General features: G+C 56.0%; 1 protein-coding gene across 3 annotated transcripts; it reads right to left on the minus strand.

Annotated features, from left to right (window-relative positions):
* Positions 1-1,431: 1,431 nt before the first annotated feature.
* TANGO6 (transport and golgi organization 6 homolog) lies at positions 1,432-26,666 on the minus strand. Of its 3 annotated transcripts, none has more exons than XM_065662195.1 (17): positions 25,953-26,666; positions 25,625-25,741; positions 24,031-24,181; positions 23,069-23,193; positions 22,395-22,557; positions 21,764-21,846; positions 18,016-18,128; positions 16,444-16,620; positions 15,140-15,266; positions 14,060-14,239; positions 10,961-11,095; positions 9,161-9,664; positions 8,939-8,996; positions 6,739-6,891; positions 3,605-3,756; positions 2,472-2,585; positions 1,432-1,772 (listed from the first exon to the last, which is right to left on the minus strand). In XM_065662195.1, the coding sequence occupies exons 1-17, from the start codon at positions 26,652-26,654 to the stop codon at positions 1,596-1,598; spliced, it is 3,231 nt and encodes a 1,076-aa protein (XP_065518267.1). In that variant the 5' UTR covers positions 26,655-26,666; the 3' UTR covers positions 1,432-1,595. The 3 variants fall into 3 exon arrangements, with proteins under 3 accessions (XP_065518267.1, XP_065518266.1, XP_065518268.1); XM_065662194.1 differs by having other exon boundaries at positions 23,069-23,196; XM_065662196.1 differs by lacking the exon at positions 6,739-6,891 and having other exon boundaries at positions 23,069-23,196.
* Positions 26,667-26,817: the final 151 nt, after the last annotated feature.

Genomic DNA, 26,817 nt, shown 5'->3' on the forward strand with positions numbered 1-26,817 from the left:
CCCGTACCTCTCGGCAGGGTCCCAGCCCCGGGGTTGCCCCTTACCTTCCGTTGTGCCCGTGGCTGCCGGGTGTCTGTCGCCGCTGCCGGCGGGGCGCTGGCCGCAGGAGCCCTGCCCGAGGTGGAAACCAAGCTCCCTCCTCCTGCAGCACAGCCACCCCGTTGTTCCCTGCGGCAGGACGGCCGGACGGCGCCCGCCCAGCCCCATCAAAAGAGACTTTTCATTCAGGATCCGTCCCCTGCTGCTTGCGGCAGGCCCCGGGGAGGCTCAGCCCCGTACGGCAGCATCGCGGCGTGCGCGGCACCGGCACCGGCGTTGGCTGGCGGCCGCGACAGCGAGGAGCGCGGGGCTGCAGCCGCTCTCCGGTGAGGACAATGCGCTCCCGCTGCTGAGCACACCCGGCACGGCGCGGCGAGGTGCGGGCCCGGCGCAAGCGGCTTCGCTGGGGTTGAAGGCACAGCCCAGCGACCCCAGTCCTGCGGGGAACAGCGGTGCTGCGCACCTCACACCATCCGGCACCGGTGTCAGGTACCCGGGGCCGTGCACGGTGGGGCTGGGGCTGCCCAGTGCAAGGGGGACTCTGGTCTGGGCCCCTGAGGGCTCTGTGTCCCCAGCCCTGCTCCCCCCACCCGCTGGGTCCATGGTGCAGCAGTGGGGCCCGTGGTGCTGCAGCACCCATGTTGGCTGCCCTGGCTGCAGGGAGATGGGTGATACCGATATTGGAATGTCCCCAGGCTGGTCCCAGCGGGGCACCCTGCAGGGTCCTGCGGCCTCAGGCCACGCTGCCAGCACACAGGCAGTCCTGGCACGGATGGGGCTCCTGGTGCTGCAGTGGAAGGGCCCCATCCTAAGACCTCACCGTGAGGGAGACCCCAGGAACAGGCGCAGAAGGGCAGTGCCTTCCGCAGACACATTGCAGAGGGGCATGGGTCCCAAATACAGCCCCACTCCCAGCACTGTGGCATCACCACCTTGGCAGGCTTGGCAATGCCAGTTCCACTTCCCTCTCCCGCCCCCCAGGAAAATCACTCAGATTTGGCTAAAATCACAACATTTAGAAGCTGGCTCAGCTGCTGCCTCCAGGGATTGTCCCTGTCCCTCATCCAGGGCTGGCACCCAGAGCAGCTCCCTCCATGCCAGCGGGCACCCAGCAGGGAGCGTGCAGGCTCTGCCAGCATCCCAGCATCCCAGCTCCCTCCAGCACCTTTATGGCATGAGCACAGTGCCAGGGAGGGCCAGACCGGGCTGTGTGGCTTTGCAGACCCCCCCACCTCCCGGTGCCCTTGGCCGCTGCCCACCCTTCCATGGGACCCAAGTGCTCACCCAGGGCCTGGGTTGCTGCCACCAGCCCAAGCACACGAAGGCTGGGACATGGCCACAATGGCACCCAGAAGCTTCACACAGCTCCCAGAGACATCACGGACACAGCGCTGAGCACGTCTCCATTTTATTTCCTGCCCCATCCCAGAGAGTCCACACTGCCCCAGCCGTCTCCTGGCCGGCGGTATCCCAGGGGCACAGTGAAGCCTTCCCCTCAGAGAGCTTGGCTCCAGCTCCTGAGTAGGAAGAGTTAAACTTCTGCAGCCACGGCCCTGCTATGGCAGCACCGTGATCTTCTTCTCCAGCACTTGTGGGGGGAAGAGAACCCTCCTCATCACTGCGTCCAGCTCCTCCAGCGCCAGCTGCGCATGCAGCTTGGTTGCGCCGTCAGGCTCAGCCACCACCACGTGCTTCAGCAGCCGGTAAAGGTCCCGAAGGACGTCCTGCAGCACCTGGGGGCAGGAGGAGCGTCAGCACCCGCCGGTGTCTCCCCGCACCCGCAACAACCCAAACCGCAACCCCAAGCGCGCCCCGCCAGGAGCAGTGCTGGCCCTTCTGGTGCCACTGCTGGTGTTGGGATGCGGTGGCACCACCGCCCCCCCTGCCTCAGGCAGTGACTTCAGTTGCCCCACACAGCAGCAGCGCAATCCAGCACTGGCGCATTGCGGTGTCCCTCCAGCATGGGGGCATGAGGGGAAGCTGAGATCCTGGCTGTGGGTATTCCCGTGGGGAATCAGCCATTTCCTCCATGGGAGCTGAGTCCCAACATGTTCGGAGATGGGAAGTGGGGAGGGAGGCCACGGCCCATGGCAAAACTGGGCATTACCAAGTCAAATCACTGATGAGCAACTCCAACGTCTCCCAGGAACTGGCACTACTCATGGCATGGCATGGCTCTGCCCCACAGCATGGCTCTGCCCCACAGCATAGCCAAGCAGCTCAGGGAGATGTCCCCATGCAGTCCTATTTATCCCAAGAAGGAGGCAGTGCAGGGGGTCCCTTCGGTGGGGGAGGCACAAGCTGGAGGCCCCAGTCCCATGAGACTTTCCCTGGAAGCTGCCTGGGAATGAGCCCTGCACCCTCACAGGGCCTGTGGATGCCGAGGAGCCTGACACTGTCTGGTCCTGGAGAGAGGCAGGGATGTGACCCACCTCAGTGGCCTTCTCACTGAGCCCCCGCAGCAGCAGCACCACCACGTGCACAGCGGCTCTTCGCACTTGTGCCTCAGGGTCTGTCTTGGCTATGGCCGTCACACAGGAGGTGACCTGTGGGGACAGGGTGGGAGAACCGTCAGCAAGGGCAGGGGGATGCGGGGGGACCCAGTAGAGCAGCAGGTGATGATAAGGATGGGACCCCTACTCCCAGCTGGACATTCCCCTGCCAGCATCTAACCGGAGGGGTTGATTTTTGCGTGGCTCAGGGCAGCGAGCAGCCCTCCCTCTCCTTCCACACAGCTGCCTTGGGAAGCTTTATAAAAAGCAGGCATAGTCAAAGGAACCTAATTAAACCCCAGCAGTGACAGCCGGAGAATTAGCACAGCTCAAGCCTTCCCAAAATAGCAGCGTGTGGCGCGTCGGCATCTCGTCAGACTGCCGGTACCCCACTGATGCTGCGTGGCTGTGAGTGGGGAGCAGGGAAAGAACGCTGTGCGCTGTGTCACTGATGTGTCCTGACCTTCCTCCCACTCCAGGAGGCAACGTGGGCTGAAGGTCTAACTCCTACAGGGTCACAGACCCATCAGCTCAAGGGCTGCCAAATGTGATGCCAGCAGCTCCCAGCAAGGAGATCTGGGAGAAGATTCCCCCAGAAGCAAGGCTCACCGGGTGAAGCAAGGCACCCGTGTCTCACCCCACCAGATATCAGCTGGGTGTTGATGCTGATAATGGACTGGTAAGGAGTTATCATTAAGCACGAGGAGGTGCCTTTGGCAGGTAATAAATGTGCCCCCAGGTCTCTTCCTGCAGCTTGCCATGGGTGGAGCAGCACCATAGCTTTTCCTTGGGCTATCACTTCTCTGCACGCACAACATCTGATTATAAAGCTTATTATAGAGCTTTTAGCCCTAAAAATCAAGGCTAGAATTTCCTGAGTGTTTGCTGCAAGGTCCAATGACTTTTATATCCTGCAATACCAGGAACTATCACTCATGTCCTTTATGGACACCCCAAGATGTTGTGTCCCCAGCAACGAGCATTCAGCAGCTCAGCATCCACCAACAAACCACACTCATTAAGGAGGCAGGGACCCAGGCAAAGGGCTGGCAGTGCTGGGACGGAGCCAGTACCTCCTGCACGATGGAGCCCAGCTGAAAGCCGAGGCGCTGGCAGAGCTCGCCCAGGTTGGAGAGGCTGCTGGCCCGCAGCGCGCTGTCAGGGTCCCGTGCACCCTGCAGGAAGGCCTGGACCAGTGGCTCCCGGTGTTTGAACACCATGTCTCCTGCAAGAGAGAGCAGAGCAGCACATCATGGGCAAGGAGACACCCATAGCCCCTTCCTGCCAAAGCCTGGCTCCAGTACGAGCAACTAGATTCCTCCCTGCTCCTTGCAGCACCACCGAACAGCTGTATGCAACATCTGGAGCGTGGCTTGTGCCCGGTACAGGGACCCTGGTGCAGCTCCCTGTGAATCATGGACAGAGCCTCAGCGGGGACTTGTGGGACACCAGCAACCCCCAACAGACCCCACAGCCAAAACCTTTGTGTGGGGCTGCCCTCCACATCCTTCAGGTCCCACGGGCCCATTCAGAGGTGACTCCAGAAACAGCCACAGAAACGACGTGCGAAGCCCAAGTTCTCACATAATTCAGTTGCACAAACCCCCACCCCAATTAGCACATGGAGGCCCCGGGGATGTGTGAGCCGCCTAATTACGGGTCTGCACACAGAGCCCGTGACCAGCATGCACAATCACCCAGGCACACAGTCCTCCTGTGTGAGATGGATGGCTGGTGGGCATGACATGGGTACAGCTCCCACCCTGTGAGTTTGGTGGTTTCCTGGCTCTCCCGAGCTCTGGATACTCCTAAGATGCTGGTTTGACAGCACTTGAAGTACTGATGACAGTTCTGGTGTCCCCAGCATCCATCCAGATGGACATGGAGCTGTTGTAGCAAGTCCAGAGCAGGCTATGAGGATACTCAGGGGCTGGAGCACCTCCTGTATGGGGACAGGCTGAGAACACTGGGGCTGTTCAGCCTGGAGAAGAGGAGGCTGCATGGAGACCTCAGAGCAGCTTCCAGTGTCTGAAGGGGTTACAAGGATGCTGGGGATGGACTCTTCATCAGGGACTGGAGTGCAGGACAAGGGGTGATGGGTTCAAACTGAAACAGGGGAAGTTCAGGTTGGATATAAGGAGGAAGCTCTTCCCTGTGAGGGTGCTGAGGCGCTGGCACAGGGTGCCCAGAGAAGCTGTGGCTGCCCCATCCCTGGCAGTGCTCAAGGCCAGGTTGGACACAGGGGCTTGGAGCAAGCTGCTCCAGTGGAAGGGGTCCCTGCCCGTGGCAGGGGTTCGAACTGCGTGAGCTTTAAGGTCCTTTCCAACCTTAACCACTCTGTGATTCTATGTGTCCTGCAGCCAGTGGAGGAAGTGGGATGCCCCAAGATGCAGGGATAGAAATAAGACCCATGGGTAGTGGAGAAACCCCATCACCCTGCAGATGAGGGCTCAGCGCTTCTACTGTGAGGGGCTGGGGTTGGCCAGCCCCTGCACCACTGGCACACTGACAGCCTTGGGCTGTGTGCAGCCATGTGATGGTCAAGAGCTGGGCAGGAACAGGCAAACGAGGTCCTTCTGTAGAACCATTCCATTGTAGCTTCACTTTTCCTACATGGCCCTCTCTCACACTAAGGGACCACACACTTGGAGAAGCAGGGATGACTCCTGCATGGCACAGGGTGGGAGAGCTCAGGGCAGCACTGTGATGCCAAGGATGGCCATGCTTGCTTGGGAATGCAGCCTGCTCAGTCCTTGCACCCCAGGAGTCAGTCCAAGCACTGCTGGACGATCCAAGCTCCTCCAAAGCCAACAGCACACCGCTCGTCAGCCACAGAAAGAGTATGAAGTGCTTCCTTTCCTGCAGCCAGCCAGGTACATGCTCCCTAGACAGAGAAGGGAGAAGGTCTGTTGTGGTGCACCCAGAGCAGATTTAATGGGTTTGCAGCAACAGCTAATTATGTTGGTGCAAGGTCTGCATGAATCCTTGTGTAGCATTTGGCCCCACATTGCTGGAGACAGAACTGTGCTTCAATGATGTGCCAGGCAATAGGAGCCTGCTGTAAAATCCCCTCCTAGATGGGAAAAAGCCACTCCAGTGGATGTCAGGCAGAGACAGAGACAGGGATGAGGCAGGAGGGAGGCACAGCGGTCCCAGAGCAGCCGCAGGAGCTCCGCGCTGTATGCAGCAGAGTGCTTCTGGAAGCACCGGATAAGTCCTTGCTCTTAAATCCTGAAGCTTTGCAACAAAAACAACTTTGTGCGATTTGCTCTATAAATACGCAGGCGAGCCAGGACGCGTCGGAGCTACTGCCCGCGGCAGAGGCACTGAGGAGTGGGGGGAGAACCTCAGTGGAGGCTGTGCCACGGTCCCACTGCCAGCACCGTGCAGTGCCATGCAAAGCAAGGGCTGGATGGAAGGACATCGCCCGAGGGCCTTTAGACACCAAGAGGGTTTGCTACCTATCACACTGCCCACCAGAGCTCCACTGGGAGATGGTGGGATTACTGGCTGCAATGCTGTCCTCATCCTGGCAGCAGGGCAGGGGAGCAGCACGACCTGACCCTAGAAGCACTGGCCCCAGTGGGATGCCTGCAGTGGCATTGCTCAGGGATGCCACCATGGCCAGGTGACACTGCTGTGCCCCGAGGAGAGCTCCAGCAAGCCAAGCAGCCAGCACAGGTCCCAGGGGCTCAGGCAGTCTGGGCTCTGCAGAAGGAGGTTGGCTTTGCCATGGCCAACCAGGGAACAAAGCATCCACTGTTGATGGGGAACCCTTGCCTGGCTGTCCAGCAGCAAAGGCAGCGGCTGCCACCTTCCCTGGCCATAGAGAGCTCTCCGTGTACGCTCTTGCTACTCTGGCCTCTGCTGGGAATAAGACAAGGCGTTTTAGGACATGTCCCAACAGCGGCTGCCGGAAAGGCCTCATCCAGCTTCTACCCCTCAGCCCTGCGTGTCCAGGCGCTTCCCGGCAGCCTCCGAACCCAGTACTGCTGACTGAGGGGATGGTGGGCTGCCGGCAGGACCCACCACTCCGATCCTGCTCAGTCCAGGTTGTAGGAGCTGGTTCTCACCTTTGGACAACCAAAATCTTCCATGTGCTTTACCCCTTGGAGCTGGCAGCAGAGCACAGCGAGGGGCTGCACAGTGCTGCAGCTGCTGCCAGTGTCCAGCACTGCCATGCTCATGGACGTGGCTATGGACTCACCCAGTGCCTGGGTGACACGCATCAGCACCTCGCCCAGCTTCATTCTGGTGATGGCTGCCGCGGCATCCTCCGTGCCACGTGCTGGGCACCGGTACTCTGCCAGCAGGACGGACAGGATCTGCTCTGGGTACTCGCCGGAGAGCAGGGCAATACCTGGGGGCAGTGAGAGATAACTGTGGGTCAGAGCCAGACACATGCCACCATCCTTGGCAGAGGAATCACTGGTGGCTGTGCCACCCCATGCCCTGGGTGCAGCCATCACCTGCAGGACCCCTGCACTGCCCTAGCCTCACACAAAACCACAGCACTGGGGCAGCCCAGTGCTGGGTCTGGTTGGGTGCCAAACTGAAAAACAAGTAATTTAGAAGCTGGCAGCAGGTGCCCACTAATTGCTGCTGGTTAATGTCCATCAACCCAGCATCGACTCGGCTTGCCAGCTGCAGGGTTTGCCCTGGGCTGGCCCAGCAACACCACAGCTGGGTACTGCAGGTGATGTGCAGGCAGTGTCTGGTCACTGCTCCCTGCTCCTGGCCATCAGGCACATGTTCCTGGTGTGTCCTTGTGCCCATCAGAGCTCCATGAAGCCCCGGGGTTTGCCTGGCTCAGCTGGAGCCTGAGTGTGCCCCATGCCTGCCACATCTCCCCAAGGATGAAGAGAGGTCAGACCCCAGACATGAGACACAGGCTGGGCTATGCTGCAGGGCTGCTCTGGCTTTACCATGCCTTTAGAGATGCAGGCTGGGGGCAAGTGCAGGCAGCAGGCGCCTCTCTGATGGGGAAAGGCAGCTGCTCTCCAGGGAAAGGGCAAACGGAGCCCCAGCAGTGCCAAGCAGTGAGTCACGGTGAGCCCCATTCCCCTGCCCTCCAGGAGCATCCGCCTTCACCTCTAACCCCATTCCCTGGTTATCAGAGGGTGCCCAGAGTTGGTTACCCTCTGCAAGCCCAGGCACATCCAGTGGGGCAGCGACCTCTCCTCTGGCTTTACTTTGCCAGAGCCTGGTTGCATGACAACCAGCACCGGTCCCAGCATCGGCATGGTGGTGGGCAAGTCCTGCCCCTGCACTGGGGACCTGGAGCATGGCAGCAGGGACCCCACTGGCAGTAGCCAGCACCACGCACGGCACGCTGCGGTGCCAGCACAGCAGGGGCTGCCTGAGTCACTGCCACAAGGAACCGCGTCAGGGTTAATCACAGCCACAGCGAAACATGGAGGCAGCTGAAGAGGGTGAATTAATCACCGGGGGACGGTTGGGGAGTTTGTGTTTCACCTGCAGGGCAAGGACAAACCCATCCCACTCAAGACCGTACAGGCAGAAGGAAGCACAGTGATAAGCTCCTTTTCCAGCTGCTGCTAAAGGTTCCCTACCCAAGGCAGCTGGGGCTCCTGGCACCACTGGTATGGCTTTGGGCATGGGAATGGCACCTCCCTTCCATGTAAACTGGTGCACCGTGACTCACTGTCGCATAGGATGCCTGCATTATCCTGGGTATGAAGGCACCTGCCTGTGAATCCCAATGGCACTAGTGCCATGGGGCTGGGCTGTGCATCCCAGTGCAAGCATGGACCAAGGGTTTTCTGGAAAGCAGGATGAGCAGTGGCAGCACTGAGTTGTTACTGCCTTTTTCATTGGGATGGATGTGGCAGAGCCCTGAGGGAGCACCAGTGGGTCCCCACAGCCCTGGCTCCTTTGCCAGCCTCAGCAGAACAGACCTGGAAGCCAGAAAGTCAGCTGGGTGCAGGGCCAGGGTGCTCACACTGCACTGAAACTGCAGCCCCAGGCCAGTGGCATGGACCTGGTACAGGAATTGGGATGGGCTCCTGGGGGTCTTCTAGCCAGGGGATACCCTGAGGGTGAGCCTGCCCAGGGTGCCCCCACCTCAGGCTCTGGCTCCACCAAAGAGACACCCGTGGTCTGGGCAGATCCAGCAGTTCGGTCAGAAGGTAAATGAACTAATTACCCATTGAGTAAGCACAACTGGGTGGCGAAGCCCGCTGGCTTTGGGAACATGGTACAAAACCTGCATGTGGCTCCAGGCTTGACCAAACACCACGAAGACACAGTCCAGGAGGACAAGAGATGCTGAGCCCCCAGCCTCACCACAGCTCCCCTGTGCTTTGCTCTCCTTACCCAAAAACCCCCCAAGCACAAAACCTTCTCCTACAAACCACTGCCGCTTGCCCTAGCCAGGCACCACTTACCTTGGATGGCTGAGAGGTAGACGAAGGCATCCTCATGCTGCATGTTCTCCAGGAACACCTGCAAGGAGAGGGGAGCACCACTGCTAGCAGCCCCACAGCCCTGGTCCCTCCTGCCTGATGCCTTCAGTCACCAGTGCTGGCACAGTCAGAGGGCTCAGCTAACAGGGACCATCCCCAGACCCAGCTCTGCACAGGATGGGGACCACAGTGGGAGCCTCATACCTGCAGGAGTTTCTCCTGAAGCCTCAGGGCCTCCGGATCGCGCTGTGTGATGAGGCTGGCGAGGCAGCGCAGCGCGGCTGCCCGGCCCGGGGGCTGTGGGTCGTAGGCTGACACCAGGAGCTCCTGGAGTCCAGCCGGGCTGTCAGTACATGGGGCTAGAGCAGGACCAGTGGTGCTGGGCTCATGGCTCAATGTCTGCTCTTCACTCCTCTGCCCAGGAGCCGAGGAGCTGCTGTGGCTGTGCCATGATGGTGCCCGGCCACTCCTTGGGCTTGGTGCTCCACTGGGAATGCCAGCAGGCCTCTGCACTCCAGTCCCTGGCTTCTTCCCCAGCACGCCGTCAGCAGCAGCACCCAGTGTCCCGGGGGAAAAGGCCCCGTGGGTGCAGATGGCGATGCGCAGGTCTGAGGCCAGCTCCTGGGTGACGGGCTCAGGGTAGGTGCGGGAGAGCTCCTCCAGCAGTGGCACCAACCGCTTCAGCACGGCAAAGTCGCTGGATCGTAGCTGTGGGAGGAGAGAAGCATCACTGGCACCATTTCGTTGGCAATGTAGGTTTGGTCCCTGCAGTGCTCCTGGGAGCAATGCACATGGACCTGTCCCAGGATGCTGCAGGAGAAGGTGGGAAGAGGAAGAACCCAAAGAAAAGTGGTGTCCATGCAGGACCCTGGTGCTTAGCACAAGGGCTGAGCTGAGGACATCTCTACCACTGTTCCTGCCTTTGGTCCTGCTTGGAAGGAAGCTCCAGGCAACGAAGCTGCAACCTGTCCTGAGACTGCAGCACCCAAGAGGGAGAAATTCCTACCCTAACTTGGATTTAACTCCTAAAGCAAAATCTGGGCTGTAAGACCTGAAAAGTGATGCTTCAATAGAGATTTTGGGGAGCTTTCGGATGATCGTGTAAAAAAGCCCTCAGCCACTGAAATCCCAACAGCTTTTCAGCTGTTTTGCATTCAACTTGTGAAGTCAAGTTGCTCCCATTAACACCGGAGCAGAGCAGGAGCTCGCCTGGGAGGGGGCCCATTAGAGCTGCAAGATTCTGGTTTCCAGTTTTCTCCAGCTAAATGATGTTATTTTCCCAGTGTCAGAAATTTAGCAATAAGACACAAAAAAATAATCATTTTTCATTAACAGTTGCATTTTCCTTTGGGCATGTCTGGGGATGAAGCAACCCCTACAGCTCAGTGATGTAAGTGGAAGCCAGAGTGATTACAGCGTGCTAACGAACACGTGCTTGCTCCCTGATCCCAGTTCAGCCACTGTGTCACGGGGCAACCGGGTAATGTACCAGCTTTGGAAAGGACGTCTTTAGGGAAGTCCTTAGTGATGTGGTTTAGTGGTGGACTTGGCAGTCTTGGGGTAACGGCTGGACTTGATGATCTTAAAGGTCCTTACAACCTAGTTGATTCTATGATATTCATACATCATACGTCCTGGTACAGCCAATACTGGGAAGTTCATTGTGCTCCAGAGATGGAGCTTGTGAATGAGGGATGCAGAAGGTGCAGTGCTGGTATTTAAAGATGCTGTACATGATTGCACTGCTCTGTCAGAGCCTTCCTGGAAGCACATTCTGGATTATAAATTAATTACCCAGGCTCTTAGGGCTGCCTTGACAAGGTAAACTCTCAGCCAGTGCCACGAGGAAAAAATTACATATATATACACACATATACATGCTAGGACTGATCAGAGACTGCAACCGAGTGAGCACCCAGGCTGCAGCATTCCGTGGCTGGGCACAATAGGATGGTGCCTGGTGTCCCCTCCCCACACCCAAGGTCACCCAGCATCACCCCTCACCTGCACGGCTCCACCGAGCATGGCAGCCACCAGCCCCATGGCCATGGCGAGGGTCTGCGCCTCCACGGCCGCGCCGGGGCCCTGTGCTGGGCTGGCACAGGCCCGCTGCAGCATGGCTGCCACAAACTCCTGCACCTGCCAGCAAGAGAAGCAGGTAACGGTGGTTAGGAACAGGGATACCTGTGGTGCTGCTGCTTCCTGCAGCCCTCAGCTCTTGGGCTCTCACTGTCCCTGCATCTATTTCAGTTTTCCCAGCCCAAGCCTTTCTTTAGCATGGCATCATACAAACCCTTTGTGTTTCCCTGTTTACACCCTGAACTTCCCTCTCAGCCCCATCCCTGACCAGCACTTTCCCAGCTCCCTTTCCATCCCCCTGTGAAGTGAGTGCTATCAGCAGCATTGGGGAGCCACAGTGAGCTGGGGGACAGCTGGGACATTGGTGCAGTCCAAGTGTGGATCCACTGGGGATGCAGAAGAGAGCTGGACTCCTTGATGGGACTGGAATTCTTGAACCAATCTCTACTCCTCTGGCAGTAGCACAGTTGGGTTAATTTTCTGGGGTCACAGTCCCTAGCCCCACACCAGACAGTCTAAAGGAGGATTTGGGCAGAAGGGCTGAGCCAGGCAGCCCAGTCCATCAGTGCCTGCAGCCACTGGGCTCCAGCATGGTCTGGCTACTGCTCATCCACCACAGCCTGTGACAAGGTGATGGCTAAAGCATGGTGCCTACTCTTGGCAGCAGATGCCCCTATGAGAGCTGCAGGAGCAGGAAGAGGAAGAACAGCTCCTTCGCTGCCTCCTGTCCCTGCTCTATGGCCATGGGATGGGAACTGGGAAGCCAACTGGGATGGGGCTGAGAGGGAAGGTCGTGTTGGTGATAACAGGGAAACACAACGGGTTTGTATGAAATCGTGCTAGAGAAAGTCTTAGGCTTGGAAAACTCAAGTAGATGCAGAGAGCGTCCCTTCCCTGCCCCAGTGGGTGCTGCCAGCACTTGCCCTTGTCTAGGACAGCTCCACAGAGCTCCAGCTCCTGACAGCTATCCATGACCCCCTTCATCAGCCACCAACTACCGCCGCACAGCCACACTTGATCTGGGCCATTTACCACGTGTTACATATTCTGTGGGCTTTTTCACACTTTTTTTCTCCCCAAGCCCATAATGATCCTGCCTGGCTGCCACTGGCCTTCTCAACACTAAACACCAACACCCCTCATCTGCCAGGCTTCCTGCCTTTCTAATGGAACTTGAAATCAGTGAGTTTATTTTCTCCATGCCTTTGCCAGCTGTGCTGGGAAGGGGCTGGACCAGGGTCCTTCCAATGGAACAGGCATATTGCAAAAGAGAAGGAACTACTTTGCTTCCAAGTATGAGAGCAACAAGGTACTATTGCACCAAACCCATTTCCAGCCTCCAGGACATGGGCACTGGGTGCAGACAGCATGTTTCCTCATCAGAAGGAAATCAATCACCGCCAGCTTTGTTAAGCACACCCCTGCTGCAGCGAGGAAGGAAGCAGGCTGGGAGCAGCTGTGGAAATAGCTTAGGTACCTTCTGGCCTGATTAGTCCAGAAAAGACATGTCATCAAACAGCAAGAAAGTAAATGTCAGAACATCTGCTCTCACACAACAGCAACACACAAGCTGTACTGGTTGAAATTATATTTAAATGTAAAAAAAGAAAAAAAGAAAAGGAGCATCATGACTAAATAATCTCTCAGTAGATAGCTACTGAGAAAAACAAAAGGTTAAATCTAGAGGGAAAAATACCCCATCTTAATCTGGGAGGAAAAAAGCTTATAAAATAAAACACTGTGGCACCTTTAAGTCACACGCAGGAGGAGAGCACCCTTGGAGTATCAAGGAAATCAAGTCAATCCAATGAAAGCTGGGGGGATGTAAATAAAATAAACTGTGTGGCTGAGGGTGTCCACAGCTGCTGCCATTCCTGGGATCTGGCTTTGGGAAGGCAGATCACGCTTGTTCCAACTCCATTAAGCATAAAACCATGCACCAGAGTGCCCACAGCAAGAGCAAAATCCCCAAAGAAACCCTGCGCTGCAGAACCTGCTCAAAATCAGTTCTGGAACTGCCTGTCCCTCCCTGAAACACAACCCCAGGGGAAGTGTAATGGGTTTTTTGTCTGGCTTTCTCTTTTATGGTTGTTTCTTTTTATATTGGACTCACACTGGACCCAGAACCTGGCAAATCCTTCCCCACTTCCCATTCTAACTTTGTGACCCAGGCAGTGGAGCGGGTCCGTGCTGGTGCGTGTGATGAAGAGGCAGGTAGGGACAAAGCCCCTCTGGCTGCCACACCCCCTGGCACTGCAATGACACTGCCTGGGTCCCCTCTGTCACTGCAGAGCACACACAAAGACGCCTTTGTCCCAAAGGAAAAAGTGAGGACACCTGTGTTAGCATTGACCGCCTCTGCTCGAGCCAGTCACAGTTAACTGGCATAACCAGGTCACTGAGGTGAAACATAAAACCAACCAAAAAAACCCACACTCAAAAATACTCCAAAACACCAGGATGAGGAAGTCAATATGCACTGATCAGCTGCGGAATTCTGTGCCTTCCCAATCCTTTTTGGTACCAGGCTCAAGGAGCTCCATCTGGCCTTGGGAACCACAATATTTAATACGTTTTGTGGCAGGATGTGGCAGCAGTGTCATTAGAAACAGGACTGACACCATGGATAGGCAGCCAGTGCTTGCTTAAAAAGTCTGTTGAGTACAGACGTTTTCAAGCTTTGTTAAACTTGGGAATAAATTTTCCTCTAAGGAGAGAAGGTGGTAAGTCAGTTCCAGTTAACACACAGGCCGCTCTCTTGGCTTTTAATACACAACCACGGACACAAATACGAAAGTATCTGCTGGGCTTCTCTGTTCTGTCTCTGTAGCTGACTCTTCCTGCTGGCACTGCACAGGACAGTGTCTTTTTGAGACACAACTGAATCAATAAACTGCTTTTCCTGTGGATGCTCTACCTTTCTCCAGCTGTTTCTTAGCCACTGTCTCCTTAGACCCCAGCAGCCCAGAGCTCAAGTACTGCCACACGCTCCAGCTGATACCCCACGGGTTTGTCATGACCAACCTGAGCAACATTTGTGAACACAGTGTCTGAGATGTTCTCGCACAGCGTGGCCACAAGCTGCAGGACCAGCAGCTTCCTCCTCTGCCCAGTGTGGTACTGCTCCAGCTCCAAGAGACTCCCTCCAGGCGTTGCAGCCAAGTTCGAAGCCACCTCATCCTCCGCAGCCACATGAGTCAGTGCCTGCAGGGAAGAAAGGACAGGACATGGACACGCACCGGTTAGACACAGGCAAATCCACACCAGGAACACTGTGCTCACCGTGCCAGTAGTCCTGGGCACAGCAGGTCCATGTTATCCAAACCTCCATGCTGCTGCAAAGGGTTCCTGGTTACCTCCCCTCTTCCAGCCTTGTCCCCTTCCAGATGCACACTTGTCACCAGGCCAAACCCTCGCAAACCTCCATGGACACCACAATGAGCACCACTGAGCACTTATCCTAGGGCAAACCATCCTCTGGGCTGTGAGACTGGCTGGGTCTCTGCTGGCAGCCTTGATTTTGGCAGTGGCTGCTCACAAAGGCACCCAGAGTCCCCTTACCCTTTGCAGAGCTCATGTTGACTCCTCATGCAACCAAGGACTTTCCACCGGGTACAATCAAAGTCTCTGAGAGCTGCCCACAGCTCCCTACACCCACGATGCTGTACAACCTGTGTGACTGTGGGCTGGGGCTCCAACTACCAGCAAGGGCACAGAAAGCACAGCACAGGCACAGACAGGAGGGAACCACAGGGACTCTGAACAGGATCAAAGGGAGCAGATGCCTGGGCCCCCCTGCTAAAGCCAAGGAACCAACAGGGATCATTCATGGCCTCAAACACACCATTAAACTTCAGACATGCTCTGGTTGTCAAAAGAGACTGGGGGGAACAACGGTTAACCCTTTCAGGGACACCAGGGCTGCCTTCCTCACCTATGCTGTTCTGCCCAGCACACAGCAGGACTGCTCCAACATGTGCAGTAGCCTTGTTCAGAGCTCCCAAGCCATGTAAGGGGACCACTGGTCTTTCTCATCTGCCAGACTCGGTCTGAGGAAGCTGTTCCTACAGATGTGTCCCAACCCAGTGACTTGCCTGCCCTTACCTGTAGGCAGCGGATGAAGAAGTCTCCAGCTAGACCACTCTTCTGACAGTGAGACAAGAGCTCCACCAGGTTCTCCACATGACACTGCTCCAAGGAAATCTTCTGGTAGAGGGCATCATCTTCATCACTGAAACAAGTCTCTGTGTCACCTACATGAATGTATCCAGACCTTTCCCAGGGCTGGCTCTAAAGTACTCCACAGTAAGGTGAAATCCTGCTTCTGCACTCCTGTAAATCTCCTTTCACAGCACTACCAGAAAGCAGAAGCCTGGAGGCATCTGAGAGAAACTACTGCTCAGTTCATTTAGCCTATGTGATCACACACTCAGTTCATTAATTAACCTGCATTCATTAAAGGAGCAACATTGCAGAAACCATGAGCACAACGCACATGTTTAACCCAGCCATCCCACAAAGAACGGGATTAGCGCTGGTTAATTCATGCAGTGGTCATAACCATGAAAGTAGGGCAGACATGGGCTCAGCCATGGCTGTTAAGGAGTAATTTTAAAGTATACCCAGTTTAACCAGTGCAGACCTTCTTTTAATTCAGGTCAGGAACACACTGAAATGAAGCCAAAACAAGTGTATTTGTACAGGGTTTTGTTACGGACGCTCTTGGGCGGGAGCCGTGCGCTCCGACTGCTCAATCGCACTGCCTCGGGCTTGTACCTGCCAACTAACAGCTACCCCTCTTGACACCAAATGCCACACTGCTGAAGAGGCCCAGTTTGCCTGGCTGGAATCTAATCGCTGCAGTTTATTTCCCACATGGCCACGCTCTGTCTCTACTCATAGAGACCATCTGCAGGAGCAGGAGGGGAGTTCAGGTGCTGGCATAACTAGAGTTCTTGCTGCTGTGGTGCCACCTGTGTCTGAGTGATTTCACTCATACACGCAGCTATGATCTGCCATGAGGCTGGCTTAAGCTGGAGGGTGGAAGTTGAATCTGGGGAGTACTGGGACTGAAGAAGCACATCCCATTCCCAGACACTCCGCAGGCAGGACATGGGACTCAGGACAAGCACAGTGAGAGCACACACTAACACTCAGACAAAGCGTGCTGCTTTTAAGGGCTGAAAGTCAGAGCTCTGTGGTGTGTATAGGGAACCCAGAGAGAAGAAACATCACTTGCCCAAGCCTGGAGCAGACAGCAGCTATCTGTGTGGCTGGCGGGGACAAGACTGTGGTGGGACAGCTCTGCCAGCCCCACACTCACCTGGGCTCTCTACCCGGTACAAAAAGGCACCATGAAAAGCCCTACATGCTAAATGATGCCTGGGCACTGCCCCAACAGCACTCACCTGATGGTCTCCTCCACTGCGATGGTGGCTCCACCCTCGCTGCCCGCACAGAACCGGCACCTTGGGTGGAGGGTGGGCACGATGCTGTTGAGCCCTGCAAAGCCCTCCAGCACTGCCAGTGACACCTCCCGCTCTGACTTCTCCAGGAACCACAGCAGGATCTCCTGGCATGGGGAGCTGGCAAGGAGAGAGCAAGCAGTGGTGACCTTTCTCTGCCCACTGCACCCCAGCACTGCAATAGGACCATGCGTCTCTGGGTGGGAAAGAAAAGAGTTCTCTGCATCAACCATAGGCACCCCTTGGGATGCTCTGGCTGGCTGCTCTGTCAGCTGAAGGCATTTGTACAAGTTTATAAGGGGATCAGCAGCACCTCCGGTCCTTCTGGCACTCCCAGATGGAAGGATTTGGGTCCTTCAAGACTTCAGCCCTGTGAGGAAGGGAGCACTCTGAACAGCGTGTCTGTACAAGGACAGCCACTTCCACGCAGCCTCAGCATGATGTGCCTGATGCTTAGCGCCAACATGACAAAGCACAGAGCTGTCAGCTGTGCCAAGGAAGAGGAGGAAGGAGACAGGGAGCACTGAAAGGTGGCGTGGGAACCCTTGCCAAGAAAAGATGCAGGTTAATGAGGTGGAGTAGCAGTGTTGCACTGTGCCAGGGGTCTGGAAACCTGAATGCTTCCAGGCAGCTGTGGTTTTAGTTACCCCTGCCAAATTCCTTTGCAAACAGAGAAGCGAGGAGTGACTCTGTTCACCCAGAAGCAGTGTTAACTTGGCTTGTTCTCTGGACTTGCCACAGCAGTCACTACTCTTTGAAGTGATTAACGATGTCTTTAATAATAGCAGAGGCTGTGTCTACACAAACCTTTTAGGGAAAGCCTCCAGCACCTGCATGCCGGTATCACCAAAGCAGAGTAAACCCACCAGGAGTAATTTTACTAGCCCAGTCCAAACTCATGGCAGCCCATGGAAAGCCTGGGAGGGGAAAGGATAGAGGACAGCCAGCAACAGGTCACCACTGTCTCTACCACCATGACTGACTCAACTGGTGCTTACCATCATATATCAGTTGTGGGGGAGCTGAGCACAGTGTGAGGGACAGCTATGCATCGGAGGAGAGTGATCCCAGACAGGAGAGGAGCAATCTTGTATTTCCAAGAGCCAGTGCTCAAGCTGTTTTATCCTGTTTCTAGATCCCCAGTACACAGATCTCTCCCAACACTCAGTCAGGTGCCACCATCTCCATCCACATACAATCACAATCCCAGCTCTGAAGCAGGCATTAAGAGGTTAACCTGTGCTCCCACAGGGCACATTTGCCTCTACACCAAACATTCGGGCTTCAGGGAAGACAAAACCTAATGTGAGGGCTGCTTCCTTGGGCGCAGGTCTACCAGTAAGGTTGTGCACTATGCCTCTGCCTGCGGTTACTGCCTACTTTGAATGAGAGCTCTTCAGGATGAAAGAACTGGTCTCAACTACTGTATGTGCTCATATAGAGCACGTCCCTTGGAGGTGGGCAGAATGGAGAAGACAAAACCCCAAGAAGGAGCTGTGTGCAATCCTTCCTTACCGTAAGTATGACACATTCTGCTTGGCGAAGGAATAGAGGGAAAAAACCACTCCCAGGACTGACTGCAAGGATCCCAGCAGCAGGCTCGAGCTGTCATTTCCAACCACATACACCTACGGAGAGAAGGGCACAGGGAGGAGAGTCAAACACCTGCATGGAGCAGAAGGAAGGCAAAGGGAAGGACAAAGAACGTCTGTGCACAGAATGGCTGCTGCCAGGGAGGAGGGCAGAGGGTTTTCAGGCTCTGTTCCTTTCTGTCTGGAGCCTGTTTTCCCTGATTATGCCATATTCTGTTTTAAAAGCAGCCTTCAGCATCATCTTTCTCCTAGCATTTGCTTAACCACAGAAGGGCTCCAAGCTACAGGAACACTGCAGCCAGCTGTTCAAGAAGTCTGCTGCTTAGGGGTAATGTCTTGTGTTAAGAGAGATGCAACAGGCACTTCTGAATTAGCAAATCTTTATGGAAATACTGTGCTTAAGAGCCAAATCTCAAATACAGAGATCAGTCCCTAGCACGGCAGCTGGGCTGATGTGTGCTGAGCAGAGCAAGTGGGTTGCAGCGGCTCTAAAGAAGTTTGTAGGACTATGTGCCTCTCCTCCATCTCAAGCAGCACCCTCCCAAAACATGGTCAATGCCCTCCTCCACGAAACCAGCACACCCTTCCCAGGCAAGCCACTGCTACCAGCTCACTGCACACAAGTCTTACCTCGCTGCCCACCGAGCAGAGGAAAAACACTCACAAGAGTCTCATGACACTGTGTTTTCTTTTGAATCCTTTTAAAGGAATTGTCTGAAACCAGAAGCCAGGTAGCATGCTTTCAGTCAAAGCCACAATGCTGGGAAAACGCAGTCTAGAAAACAGTTAAACACCAACCCTGACCCAGCTGGACACAGGGTTGATGTGTTCAGCTTCTCGTTTTATCAGGCTCTACCTCCTTCTGCAGCTTTTAGCTTTGAAAAAATGGTGGTGTAGGGAAATAAAGTCCTTTTAGCACTTCTCTAAGAGATTTCCAGCTGTGTCAGTCAGTGAACTACCTGTTTAGAAGCTGTTGTTCCTTCACACCAGAGTGCTTCCCACACCTCCAGCCTCTGCAGCTGGAGAATAATCCCTGTTCCAAGGCTGGAGGTGCCCAGGAGACAAACCAAAGAGCTTTTGCCTGTTCAAGACAGTGTGACAACCCAGGTAGGAGGGCTAGGAGGAAGATTGTCCTGATAACATTCTGCCCTGCTGTATTGATGCAAACAGACCTTTTTTCCTGTGCTAATCCCTGTGGAGCCATTCTTCCTAACCAGAACCTTTTGTACACAAAGCCTCCCTGATGAAGCCCCAAGGATGGTTTCTCACTCAGCATCAAATGACACTTGCCAAGCAAGAAACCCCCACAAATCCACAGGCTGAAGCCTCTGTCACTAATCAGGCTGCTGTCAGGCCTCCAGCACTATGCCATTAAGGAGGGATCCGCCCCAAACTCCCCCAACACTCATTGTGAAGGGAGCCACAGAGCAGCCCTCCAGACTGGTCTCTGCCTGCCAGCTAGTTACAACAAATCATTACTACACAAAATACAACAATCACAGCATTTAAGAGCTTAGCCTGCCTAGGGGCATGCCAGTAAGCAAGTCACCAGCTTCTTAAAATTGAATTCCTGGGCTGGAGATGTCCTTCTGGGTTGGAAGGTGCAGCAGAGAGCTGGGCTGCTGTCAGAGCAGGCAGCAAAGCCTGCAGTGTGGCCCTGGTAGGAATGGCAGAAAAAGGAACTATAAGGAAAGGTTTCAGAAGAGGCCTCCTCCACAGAAAACCCTGTTAATTAATAAGGGTCACAAGATGGACCCTACCTCTTCTCCAAACACCAGATCCAAGATCTATGCTGCTGAACACCCTGTTTGTAACTCCAAGGGGCCTCTTGCACTAAGGAGCTCCAGAGAAGGTGCTAAGCCTGCACCATCCTGCCCACAAGACACATCCCGTTAACACAGAAAGTGATGCTACTGGCAAAGCCAGAGTGCTTTTCTGATGAGATCCAAGTTACCTTCCATTTTCCTTAACCCTCCCCATCCCCAGCACCTGATCCAGGCTGGGAGAGCTGCTGAGCTCAAACAATTGCTTTTGCTTTGAAAGCCAGGCACAAAAATCACCTCCAAGGCCCCACCACTGCCTCCAGGTATGGTCTTGCACCACATGCAGCCCCAGAGGAGGTGGCTGGACACCAGCAGCTGCTGAAGGATTACCCACCCAGTTTTAAAATGGTTTTCATGAACATGGAAACGCATGTGTCACTGGGCTCAGCTCAGAATGGTCCCTGCAAAACAGGATACTCATTTTTCCTTATATATTATCAATTTACCTTCCTTGTCTAGTAGGACTATGCAGACTGATGTTTTTAGCTCCCTGAGAGACAGCAAGGGAAGATGAATGACAGGAGGCATCCCATGGGAACTAACAGTACTGTCCTCCCCTTTCTGGGACACCTGAACACAGCCACTCACAGCATCTCTCCTGTGGCTGAGCTGCTGCCCACCCTCCTTGCCCCGTACACACACATTCTGTGCTTCCTAACAGCAGACATCAGGGTAATTGTGCCAGCTCTCCCACCTTTCCCCACGCCTCTGCAATGCCTCCAAGCTCACCTTCATTCCCTTTACACCACAGCAACAGCTCAGCAGCCCCAGAACTGCACTGAATCTGCTTATTTCATGACACCCACTGCGAATGCATCACTGCCAACCGGCTGCACAACCATCGAGCCAAGCCGGGGCCCTGCCAAGCTGCCCTCACTGCAGGACTGAGCAGCACAGCCAGCCACTTGCTGATACCTCAAGTGCCCTCCTTCGCAGGTCACTCATTCAGAAGCATTTTGGCCCAGCACAAGAGCTGGCTGCCATTCATTCCTCTGTGAGGAATTAAATGCTGCAGGAGCTGTAAAGAGGCTTCAGCTCCAGAACTGGCTCAGGCTGCCCTCTGCAGACCTCAGTGGCAAGAAAAGCAGCTCCCAGAATTCCTGGGAGTAACTCCCTCCCACACAGGTAACATAGGGCTCAGTGTGAGCCATATTATCCGTGCTCTACTGGAAGGAAACTGAGGCAGAGCCACTAAAGAGAAAGGGATCAGCAACAGCCTGGGAGGAGAGCTCAGGCATCCTCTGAAGATTCAGCACTTGCAGATTCCCTGCAGTCCGTCCTTCCCTCTGACCAGCTGCACAATGCTGATGCTGGAAAGTGAGCAGCAGCATCACCTCAGACCAGGACTGACAGCTCAAGGCAAGGTGTGCCAGGCCCATGGAACTCCTGACTAGGGCCTCCTGCTGCGCTGGAGTCCTGCAGACGCTGCATAATTTAGCAATGCTCACAAAGTCTTGCTGCAGCTCACAGAGAAAAAGGATATGAAAGCACCATGGAGACTCCTGGCTCCCAGCCCAGTGCTCAGACTTGTCTTACTTTCACACACCAGAAAGACATTGGGAAAAAACCAGCAAGAGCTCACTCCCATTCTGAGAACATTTTGGGGTGAGAATATTTGAAGGGATTCAGGCAGCGCCTCTGGTATCCAATATAAAGCTGCAGTCCCACCAGCGCAGCACTGCATAGGAGGTTACTCTGTGCAGCTCCTGGCCTCACCTCAGCATCAAAACTGCAGAGGACACTGAGTTTTGTCATGGTCACAGACACACTGAACTGCTCAGAAAGTCTCAAAGCAGCTCTTAAGAGTAGTTTTCTCACCTACCCTCAGGCCTTAATCAGACACGATACCTTGAGCACATCTTGCACACAGGTGTCGAGCTCTGCCTCTGTCACCAGCACAGCCCCTGCTGATAGATCTTCCAGTAGTAGCTCTGAAAACAAGGGCAGAAACATCAGCACCTCCACACTCTGGGGAGTCTCCAACAGAACAGCAAGCCCACCATGCCCAGCACCAGAAAGCACTTTGACAGTTCTCTTGCTTTCCCTCTATCAAGGCAGCATGGGAACCAATGAACCCTCATTAGCTGCTCTAAATATCACTACACTGTTGTAAACACCTCAAGGTTACAAGCCAATTAAAGCAGACCACAACCTCTCGATGGATTATTCCCTGGAGAGCTGCTTGGTGAGCGTGGGGAACCAACCGATAGCTTCCGTCCAGAAGCCCAAAACAAGACTGTCAGACTGGGAGAGTTTCCCAAGGAGCCCATAGCAGAAGCCCCACTATTCAGCTCTTACACTGCAGTAATTTGACTCAGATGCTAGTACATGTGGTGCACCGAGCCACACAGACACATTCACAACCGGCAGGGCTGGGCTTGCATGCTCAGCAGCCCAGAAAAAGGACCGAGAAAATTCTGATGGAAACACAAAAGACCACGGAGAAAAGAAAACAAACTCTTGTCTGATCAGCCAGTACCTGCTGTATCTGAGCATCGCAGCAGCGGTGCCAGCAGGGGCTGGAGCAGGTATTTCTCTGCCAGCTGAGGGTGCTCTTTCGCCATGGTGAGCAGCGTCGTGGTGGCCACACGCTGGAACTGGAGTGCTGTCAGCTTGTCCTGGATGTGCAGCAAGCCCAGAACCTGGAAGGGAAGTCCACGATAAAGGAACAAAGATGAGCAGCCCCTCAGATGGGGGCCAGGCAGGCTTCTTGCAGCCAACAGCAGATTGAGGAGCCTCTTGCATGCTGTAACATTCCATGAGCTGCTCTCCTTCCCATGTGCATGTTAATGTGGGATGAATTTCTGGCTCAAATCAAGAGCCCGCACCCCTCCCACAGCCAAAGGCTGGAAGCAAGAGCTCCACAGCAGAGAGCTCCTTGTAGCACAGTGCTGAACAGCTCTCGTGCCATCAGGAAAAATTATGCAGCATTTCAATCAAACATTCAGGAAAATCAAATTTTTGATTTTCAGAAATTCAGGAGTAGGGAGGAAACACATCCCACTGCCAGAGCAGTAGAAACACAACTCCACTTCGTCCTAGCTTGAGCCAGGCCACACTCGAGCAGATGTGACAGTACCAACACTCTCCAAGCTGGAAGCTGGCTCTGCATTCCCAGCCAGGGCCAGCAGGGAAGGGAAGAGACGGACCTACCTGGGGGCAAACCAGCCTGTAGTACTCCTGCAGGGAACGGCACTGCTGCGGGCAGGAAGCCAAGATCTTTGCAACCGCGTCGCATTTCCTCCAGTCCACAGCTGCTGCCTCAGCACCAGCGCCACCTGCTACAGCAGCACAGAGCCAAGATCAGCTCTGACGGACAGCAAACAGCGTGGACAGATTTGGCTGAAGCCAGATGTTTCCGGCCAAAAAAAAAAAAAAAAAAAAAAAAGGCATTTCTGGCTTTTATTAGTCTCTTTAACCATGCATCTTTCAGGAGACACCTAAACCTAATGACAGAAAGGGAAAAAATACTATCCAAGACATCTGATGATGGAAAACAGCTTCTACAAATAGGTGCATGAGCCAAAAAGTAGAGGGAAGTCATGCTTGGATGGTGTCATCAGGTTGGTATTGGCTAGAGGTGGCTGTCACTAAAATCTGTGGGATTCAGCTTTTAGAGAGCAACAGTTTCCCTCCCTGGCAGGAAACGGAGAGCAGGAGAGCAAGGCTGCTGAGCCCAAGAGTAGGACAGGTCCCACTGCAGCTGCTCACAGCCCAGCACCACACACAGCTCCCATGAAACCACCCCTGGCACAGCTCCTCAGAACGAACACACACAAGGTGTGACCCCATGGAGGTATAAACAGGTTAAATTAGTTCAGGGGCTTTTGATCTGGACCTCAAATGTGATGGTGTCCTGGGTCAGGAACCCAAACTAAAAGCGTTTGCAGTTGTAAAGCATTCACCGTTTGGGAGTTCAGCGTAGCCAGAGGCAGAATCTGCGTGTATGTGACAGAGTCAGCCTGGCCTGACAAAAGCTGTTTCCCATTTCAGTGTTCCGATGGCACTGCCTGTCTTGGGCCTCTTGTGGGATCGAACATCTCAGACACATCATCACAGTCTCTTTTAATCTGCGACCCTGGAAGCCAAGAGCAGCGTCAGAGCACCCTACTCACCGCCAGTTCCCTCCATGATGCCCCGAACCACAGCCTGAACCCCACTGGGTCTCATCAGCCTCTCAGAGAGCAGCTGACCACAGAGGCGCCGCAGCCACGCCGGGGCCCGCACAAGGGCTCGCTTTGTTTCTTCCCCAGGAGAGGGGGGACTCTGAAAGGAAACAAAGGAGCTGGGTAAGGAGCATATTTGCACACCGCTGTGCAACCCCCACTGACAGGCAAACAGCCTGCACCCTGCCCTCCATGACTTGCGACCAGACAGGAGCACAGGACAGGGAAAGGTTTTAAATAAATCACTTCTTCATCTAGCAGCACAAAGCAAATTAAGGCTTAATGAGAGAGGCCAGCCTCCGCAGAAACAGCCCCTTGTGCAGCCCCTTTAATTAAGCCCCTCTCCTTAATTAAAGCCTCCCAGGATGAGGCAGCAGCTCTGACTGCCTCATTACCAAAATGAAGCACAGAGAGCTTGGGGGACAAGTGAGGTTTGATGCAGGTAAGGGGTCTGCAGCAGTGAGCCCTGCCAGGATGTGGCACACAGCACTGGGCTGCAGAGGTGGCACCGTGAGCCCACAGGGTCCCTGTTTGAGCAAAGCAAACCCCCAGGACAGCAGGAACAGCAGAGCTGTCAGAAGGCTGCAGACCCATAGTGTGAGCTGCCTGAATGGAGGTGCCTGCCTGGACACCCTGAGAAGACAGGCCAGCACTGCTGTGCTTAGGGACATAGAAGAGAACACTTTCAGCTGAAAGGGACCTACGCTGATCATCTAATCCAACTGCCTGATCGCTTCCGGGCTGACCCAAAGCTACAGCACGTTACTACGGACATTGTCCAAAGATCAGCTTGGGATGTCAGCTCAGCCTCTGCTTAACCAGGAGACCCCTGTTTTTCTGCAGAACCAGTGTGGACTGAGAGCAAGGCCCTGCACAAGCAAGCACCTCGTATGGACCCTGTCCATCCCTCACAGGTGGGACAGCCAGCTTCTGCCTTTGGGAGTTGCTGTGATACCAGCTCAAGAATCAATGTGTGGCAGAGAGCTGCACCTAATCCAGTGACCCTGCATTACCTGTGTCCTGACCCCCAAACCATGACACAGCACGTGGGCACGCACCCACCCACAGCATCCTTGGAGCAGGGATCTGTGCTCCTTCCCCTAGGGACTTTCTAAAAGCAGTATCAAGATTTCCCATCTCCTCCTCCCCACCACCACAAGGCAGCCTTTGAAAAGGCCTCAAGCATCAGCCAGCGCTAAGGCAGCGTCGTTTTGCTCCCCTCGCATGGAAAGGGGCAGGTTCTGGAAGAGCAGGCGTTTTGCTTGGCCAGGCACAGCAACGGCACTGCCAAGCCAAGGCAGCATGTGCTGCAAGGAGAGATCACACTCACCCACACACCCATACAGCGGGGCCTGAGCTGCTGCCATGCGAGGCCCAGCAGCCTCGCCTGTGCGCTCACACAGCACTTGGGGACTGGTGCTCTGCACTGAACCGGTTTGTAAGGCACCAGAACGCTGCAGGGGAGCAGCGAACGAACGCTCTGAGCTTGGGACCACACAGTCCCTGCGCGCCGTGCCACTGACTCCCTGCTACCTCCGGGTACCTGCTTAGGCCGTCCCTGCAGGATGAGCAGCTCCCGCACCGCCAGTGGCTGGTAGATGCGGTCCAGGATGTGCTGCAGGGTTTCCCGGCACCGTGCTCGCTCTGCGTCCGAAACACCCTGTTCAAAACAAACCCCGGCGTGGGGAGGACACTGGCATTAAACCCGCTGGTCCCCACCACGTGCCGGAGCCCCTCCAGCCCCTCTGGCTCCCATCTATTCCCCTGCATGAGGGTTAACACGCGTGGCATGGGAGATGCCATTGGGGCTCTCGGCACGGGGCATGAGCTCGGCTGCTGACCGAGGGGGCTGGAGGCAGAGACCCACGGACCTGGCTGCAGGCAGCAGGGCCATGGCCCAGCAGGCAGAGGCCGGCGAGGAGGAGGCCCAGGTGGCGGGCGAGCAGCGGTGCGCCCAGCGCAGGGTGCTGGGCCAGCTCGGACAGGGCGGCGGTGGCAGCGTGGAGCCGGGCCCCGCTGCTGGCCGGCGGTGCCGGGGGCGGCGTGCGGGGCCCCGGCAGCTGCCCCACTCCCGGCGGCAGGTAGGGCACCAGCCCCAGCCCCACGGCGGCCCGCAGCGCCCGCCCGACCGCCCGGCCCTGCGCCACGCTCAGCGTGTCGGCGCTGGGCGGCGGAGCGGCCCCGGCCCCGGCCCCGGGGGCTGCGGGAGCGGCGGCGAGCGCGGCCAGGCGCTCCTTCAGGCACAGCAGCAGCGCCAGGAGCGCGCAGGCGGCGGCCCAGCCCGGGTCGGCCTCGCTCGCCGCCCCGGCTGCCAGCGCGGGCGCCCGGGCCAGCACGGCATGGCGCAGGCCGCGCAGGGCCGCCCAGCCCGGCTCCCGCAGCAGCCGCTCCTCCAGCGCCGACACGTTGCTGCGCAGCGTCTCCAGCCGCAGGGCACCCTCCGGGCCGGGCACGGCCTCGCCATCCCGCTCAGCGGGCCCGGCCGGCGGCGGCGGCGACCGCAGCAGCAGCTCCAGGGCCTCCACCACCCGCTCCGGCCCCAAGCCCGCCCCCGGCTCCGTGCCGCCCGCCATCTTGGGGCTGCCGCGGCCGGGAGGGGCGGGGCGGGACTCGCCGCCGCCATCTTGGGGCGGGGTCGCGCTGACCGCCACCATCTTGGGGGAGCCGGCGGCCGCCATGTTGGGCGGGGCGCGAAGCGGAGGCCTGAGGGGCCGCCCCGGTGTGGCGGCGGGGCCG

Source organism: Lathamus discolor, chromosome Z (genome assembly GCF_037157495.1).
Source record: "Lathamus discolor isolate bLatDis1 chromosome Z, bLatDis1.hap1, whole genome shotgun sequence".
Lineage (NCBI taxonomy): Eukaryota > Metazoa > Chordata > Aves > Psittaciformes > Psittacidae > Lathamus > Lathamus discolor.